At 41.9% G+C, this 7,023-nt stretch overlaps 1 protein-coding gene across 1 annotated transcript; it reads right to left on the reverse strand.

The window, feature by feature from the left end:
- Positions 1–4,679: 4,679 nt before the first annotated feature.
- On the reverse strand, positions 4,680–7,023 carry LOC115735070. The gene has a single exon (XM_030666123.2). The coding sequence runs from the start codon at positions 6,538–6,540 to the stop codon at positions 5,107–5,109; it is 1,434 nt and encodes a 477-aa protein (XP_030521983.1). The 5' UTR covers positions 6,541–7,023; the 3' UTR covers positions 4,680–5,106.

Consider the following 7,023-nt stretch of genomic DNA (forward strand, 5'->3'; position numbering starts at 1 on the left):
GAACGCGATTTGATCATAAAACCCTAATCCGTCCAAGGCCTTGGAAAATTTTGACGGGCTTGTGTCCGTGTGGGAGTGAGAGAATTTTGGACCTTCCAAGATGTTCCACAGTAGAGTTTACGAAGAAAAAACCACTTCGTGTCGGCTTATGTCACTGAACTTCATTCAATGGACACGCTTCCTTAACCCGAAGAATTCATTAAGAACATGTCAAGGTATTAGAGAGAGAGAGAGAGAGAGAGAGAGAGGAGCTCAAAGTCAAATGAGCTCAAATGGCTGGGGATGTGAATTTGTTGGGGAGAATGTGTCAAAACTGGCTAATTTAGTGATTTTCGTGTGTGTTCTTGCATGTGTTGAATTGTTCAAGTGTTCGGCGAACTTGTTCTTTCATTCATTTAGCTCACTTACCCAACTTATCACATCAAGTACACAACTTATTAAGCTATTAATTACCAATTAAGTTAATTGATGGAGGGTTTGACCTAAATTTCGAACGTGGAGATCGATTATTGTTGAAGAAACAAAAGAAAAAGTTATAAGATTATCGTCAAATCTTTATATTGCCCAATTCGACCAGAGTTTGCAAGTTTGACAAAACATTCAAATCTCATAATTTTTTTTATTCTATTTTTCCTTTTACTTCGGATGAACAAAAAACTCCAGAGTATATCTTTCGTGGTAGTGACGAATATTGTATGTGTTCCTAAGTAAAGAAAAGGAATTTGTCCATTTTTCGAGATTTCAAAGGCGTGTGTGGATAGACAACTGTGTGGACCGATAGGGATTCGAGACTTTTGCTCCAGTCGCACGAGCTTGAAGAAGTCTCTAAGACTTCGTCAAATCCCCCTAAACAACATGATCCAGGCTCGAGGAAAATCATTATTCATTGGGAATTCATGATTGGGGCCAAAGGGAGGAAGCAAAGTTTGTTGCATGCCCATTCTTTGGGTCAATATTTGATCCAGACCGTTGCATGGCGACTTCTCTCTTTGAAGATGCTCGTCCTCTTCAAGTTCTCTGGTCAATTCTTTCACGAAGCTTTTCTTGGGCCTTTGAAAATGTTGCTGCGACTTACTCACTTCTAGAATATATCTTCCAAAGATCTAGGCTCCGTTTGTTTAGTAGAAAATGATAATTTTGAAAAGTATTTTTTTTTAAAAATAATTACTTATATCGCATAAAATAATTAGGCAATAAAAAGTACTTTATTATCGATAACGATCTATGTTCAAAGAAAATATTTTTCGGATCATTTATTTTTCGTGAAATAAATGCACCCTTAAATAGATTGTATTTTCGGGTTTTGCGAGCTTTGGTCTAGATGAAGCGGAATTGGTGTGTGGAGAGCGCATGTGAGCGGGAGCGCGAGTGTGGGCGCCACTGTAGTCACCCCCCTTCGCCGCAATGTGGTCTCCACGTCCGTTGTCGCCACCCACGAGTCGTCTCAAATGGAGAATGGTCGTCGACCTCCGGCGAGGGAGGGAGATAGTAGAAGCCCGGTGGATAAAAATTCGTGGCAAAAGTGCCGGCAGGGCGACCATGATGGTTGTGCTAGTCAACTCTACTAATCACGATAACTCCGCGGATTTAGTTGAGCAAGCAAATGTTTGGTGTAAAATCTGACGAATTTCGTATTCGAGTTGTAGTTTATCCAATTTAGACTAACATGAAGGATCATTGTGACAACCTATAAATTAGAACAATATGGGATGCACGCGAATCACGATATGTAGCATCGGGGATAATTGCCAAAAAAGTCAAAAACATATTGCAATTATTTCAATTTAGTCCTAAATCTTTTTTATTTTTGCCAATTAAGTCTTAAATCTTTTACATTTGTGCCAATTCAGTCATTCCAGTCAATTTCACTTGAAATCATTGACATGGCATGATTGACAACGACATAGTAACTTTTAAACATTTTTTGAATTTTTTTATTTATTTTTCTTTTCTTTTCTTTTTTCCATTCTCTTCTTCCTTAGCCACACCTCCGACCGAAAAAACTTCTAATTGGCCGGAGGTGTGGCCTCACCGGCCAATGGCAACGACAAGGTCGACTTCACCAAGGGCGGCAAGGTCCGGCCTCACCAGTCAAATGTATGGTTGAGGAAGAAGAGAAGGAAAAAATTTTGAAAAAAAAAAACTGAAAAATATTAAAATATTATTAAAAAATTGCCATGTCGGTGATTTTCGGTCAAAATTGGTCAAAAGGACCCAATTGGTAGAACTACAAAAGGTTTAGAATTGAATTTGCACAAATGCTAAACGTTTAGGACTGAATTGGCCAAAAAAAAATTGGGATTGAATTGACACAAATACAAAAGATTTATGACTAAATTGCAATAAGTTTAAGAAATTTTTGGTCAATTTCTCGTAGCATCAATAGTTAATTACCCGATTGTAGGGCAGTCTCTTGCTTTTTACCTCCGTTGTTGCATGGAAACAGTTTAGACGCATTTTGTAGCATCTACTTTAGTTCTCTCCAAACAAGTCATATATCATCTACTTCGAGCCCGAGCGAAAAGTTAATAACATACATCGTCGCGGAAGTAAATCTTGATGACTTTGTACTATTGGGTAATGGTGATCGATTCTAGAGTGGGTGGTTCTCACCCTAAAATCGAGAACCGCCCACTAGGGATCGGTTACGCAAAATGGGAATCATGAACCATCCATTCATTTCATAGACCAACCCGAGAATCGAACTATCGGTCCTGTCTAATTTTTCGAATGGGTCCATGAAACCAATCCTACCGAGTAAAGAGCACTAACATCAATTAAAAAAGATTATGCGAGAGTGAACCAATGAATCCATTCCTATAGGATAAAGAGACGGCATGAGCATTGGTGGTGCATTTGCTGATTTGTTTGACAAATTCATAGAAAAAATCACCTCTATTTTGAAGTGAGAAGTAAAATTAAAGAAGCACGACCTATATTTTTGAAGTGAGAAGTTAAATCACCTCTATCCCGCATAATGATCTCACGGCCTATGAGTTTTGAAATGAACTGTCACAGTGTGGTTCCTACTTGGAACCGGGAACCGAACCGGTACTTGCTGGTTCTGGTATATTGGAATTGGGAATCGGACCGGTAGCCAATGAGAACCACCCAAAATGAGCCGGTTGGATATGGTCCGGTCTGGTTCGTGTGGATCCTGATTTTTTTCTCACCCCCTATTATTGGGTTTGATCCCAAAAAGTACGGAAGCATAGTGGTCCGAACTCTCATTGAAGACGTAGTCTCACATCACGTAACCAATTTCTTGGATCTCTTTAGTTGCACCATCTGTATCTTTGCTAAGTCTTCAGATTTCTATTTTCCCCCCTACGACTATTAGCCTTCAAGTTCAAATCCAAGGGGGAAAACATCAGACGAAAAAGATTGTGTTTAGTAATGGTTTAGGAAGAGAAAGTGAAATTTGCGTTGAAGATTTCACTTCCCTGTGCTGGCTGGCATAGAACAAGATTCAATGAGATGTAGACTTATCAAAACGGGTTATAAACCTATTTCTTAATTCATATGATGATTGTTGTATGAGTTAATTATATTCAATAAATAAATCATAAATGTGTTCAAACATCATATGGGTGTTAAATTGGTCATAAGTGGGTCATAAATGGATTTACAATTTACTTAAACCAACTCACCTCTGTGACTCTCTTCATTTTCTTTCGCCCTCACTCTATCGATCTTGTGCTCACTTTGCACTCTTATCTCAGTTAGGGCATGAATTTTTTCAGATTTGACTAAATTCGGAAGTGTGCTAGGATGTGAGTTGGATCGGGTGTCGATTGGGTACAAGTCGGGGTCGAATATTAGTCATTAGATTTGCATTTCATGAAAAGCGTCAAAACGCAGTAAATGAATCCATTTAAATTGGATTATTTTCGATCCGATCCAAATCAGATTCGACTCACCCATTTGACAGGTCCAAATTTGACAGGTCCAATGAGAAAGAAGGAAAGTGCCCACTTAGTAACCGAAGAAATTACCTTATTTTCTGCTATTTCTAGATGTAGGCTGATGTTCTAAGTTGTTATGATTCGTTTTGTTTTCCTACTTACTTTCATTACTCTGCGATTCCAGTAACTGCAAAAAGGGGTGAAACGTGAGGAATTATGTTCTTTTCTTTCATCTCCTCTTCGCCATTTCCTCTGTGTCGGTGATTTTGTCGCAGCCTTCTCTCTTGGAAGCATCTCCGGGGATTGGAATCCTCAATTATTGATTGAAAAATATGAGAAAAATGACTAGACAGGCTTCCCAGCACGTCCAATATCATTGAACCTGGTGTCTGAAACCAGTTGAGAGTTCGGGTACGATCTTGATTATTCAAGACACAGACAGTGACCCCCAACGGCCTTTCCAAAGACAGGACAGGACCACATGGTCATGATTTCACAATGTCTTGGGTATCTGAGGTCCCCTACCCCTCGTGACTTCTCGCCGGCCGACGAGAACTTCCATTTCCCACAAATCGTTGAGCCTAAAACGGTTCTTATCAGTATGAAATAGCATGAACAAGCAGTTCTTCGCATTCAAGATTCATGTCACAGTCACACTGTCGTCTGCACAGTTATGATGAGACAAATCATGGAGCATAATAACAAACGCAGCTCCTGGTATCAACAAATTTCAAGCAGACATATGCTTAATGCAAAGGGATGATGGAGGCGTATCATAATGACGAAGTTCTTATTCATAAGATGGAGAAGAAATTGTTGCTCCATGCCATGTGGTGCTAGAGCACAACCAAGAAGCAACATACATTTTCCCCACACATCAAAGCAGAAAGGACTAGACTACTGACTCGGAAATTCGAAACACAACGGAAAGCAGAGCTTCCGAAGACACGTGACGAAAGTACTGGACCACGACTCAGAAATTCGAACCACACCGGAAAGCACAGTTTCCGCAGACACGTGACAATTATTCAGTACTCCCCTTGCAGGGCATTCATCTCCAATGATGAGTGAACTCCATCTATGGGACTTATCCGTGCAGGGGAGGTGCGATGCTTCAGTAAGTATGAAGCAAGCACTAGAGCGACACACAAAACGAAGGACACGACCTAAAAACAGTAGGATGCAAAACGTGGAATAGAGTCTAATTTCCCCACCACTGATGCACAAACACACCAGTGCTTCTAAGGCCCTTGAACAGATCCATGCATCCCCCCTTCATTTCTCCGATGCCTTGCAAAGGGTCCGAGCAATGGAGGAAGAGCTCGTTCACCGAGCATATGGCTCCGGTCTCGAATAACTCCACCAGGAATTTCAGTTCTAACTCCCCCGTGTTCATCTTCACGACCACAAAGTCTGCGTGCTTCACTGTTTCCTTGAACCAAACAAGAATGTCAAAACCTTCACTTCCCAGATAAGGATCAAACTCAGGATCATCTCCAAGATTACTTTTGCCCTTGTTTCCCACCAGCCCCGGGTGATAAACAAAGTTAATACCAGGCTTCTTGACATAAGATGAAAGCACAGAAGTGTTGTGGTCGACGAAATAAATGTTAAACGTGCGGATGTCCACTGGATAAGACGGCAGGAACCAATTCACATGCGCATAATTCAGATGCTCCCCTGCTCCAATAACAATATAGGTCATTTGCTTTGCTAAAGAGACATCTACGAATTTTGGTAAATAGGAATTCTTTGGCTTAGATTCCATTGACTTTTCCTCTACGAGAGGCTCCATCAGATCAATAAAGGGTTTGCTCTTAATAATTGATGGGCAGTTGTCTGGAAGTCTATACTGCCCAAAGAAACCCACATTTTCAATTGTCTTCTTAAAAACCACCAGAGTGAAGTCATTCATCACACCAAGACTGAAATCATTCATGAAACCTACGTGAACGACACTGGAAGCTTTCAGCAGCGAAGAAACCGGCGTTGCCGACCTAATGAGGCTGTTCGGATTGGAACCACTAACACCGACAAGCATAGCCCCAATTCCACCAGGCTTAAGCACGCGCTCAATCTCGAGCACAAGCAATGCAGGGACCGACACCTTATCAAGGTCCCTGGAGAATACGAAGTCGAAGGAATTATCACCGTAGCTCAGCTCGTAAACCAAATGCTTTTGTTTCAGAGAAAAGAAGGGGTGTCCGTACACCCCGCAAGCATTGGAGAATCCCAATTCGTGCAATGCAAAAACGCAGGCAGACGATCCTTCCCCGGCACAGAGAGCCTTTGCGCTATAATCCAACAAGTGCTTGCTCATCAGCTCTCCAACCACATTAACAGTCAAATTCACATCCTCTTTGCACTCGACGGATTCGAACGAACCCCGTATTGGTACCAACATCCATTCGGGAATCAAATACGCGCCAGACAGCATAAATTGACCAAAGTTACCCGAGTCGGCGGCGCAATTATCGGAACTTGCCGGAGCGAAAAATGCTGGATTCCCACCGGACAACACATGCAGCAAAGGGAATAGAGAAATAGCAGAGGCTACCATGAGCGTGCGAAGGAGCACGCGCCTCGCGATGTACCCATGAAGAATCTGGTATTTCAACGCCTTGTAATCCATCATTTTATCGGGATTCAATCAGTTCAAGCCCAGTGCAACTCAGTGCAAAGTTGAGATCTTTCCGATCAAGTTTCAGAGGACCAATTCAGTCAAAAATCTTAACAGAGCGAGAGAGATTGAAGCCAAAAGCACGAAAGGGATCGAAATTTAGCGAGTGCAAAACCTGGAGGAGGTGTGATTCCCACCCACGAGGAGACCCATCGATTTTTGGAACCCTAACCAGACCCTCCTCGGAACCCTCCTCGCCATTGCCTCGCCCCAGGTCCAATTCATGCACGGGCGAATCAAGCCGTCATCGATTCGAGATTGGAAGAAACCTACATTCTACATTCAGAGAATCTGAACCAGAAAGGAAGCGCAATTCTGAGAAATGCAGATGGAGAAAGGCTTTCTGGGAAAGAGGGTTCCGAGTGAAGCGAAGCGGAACGGGGGAGAGTGAGGGAGCGAGGGAGGAGTAGTGAGACTGACTGACTTTAAGTAGATCTA

This window comes from Rhodamnia argentea, chromosome 10 (assembly GCF_020921035.1).
Source record: "Rhodamnia argentea isolate NSW1041297 chromosome 10, ASM2092103v1, whole genome shotgun sequence".
NCBI lineage: Eukaryota > Viridiplantae > Streptophyta > Magnoliopsida > Myrtales > Myrtaceae > Rhodamnia > Rhodamnia argentea.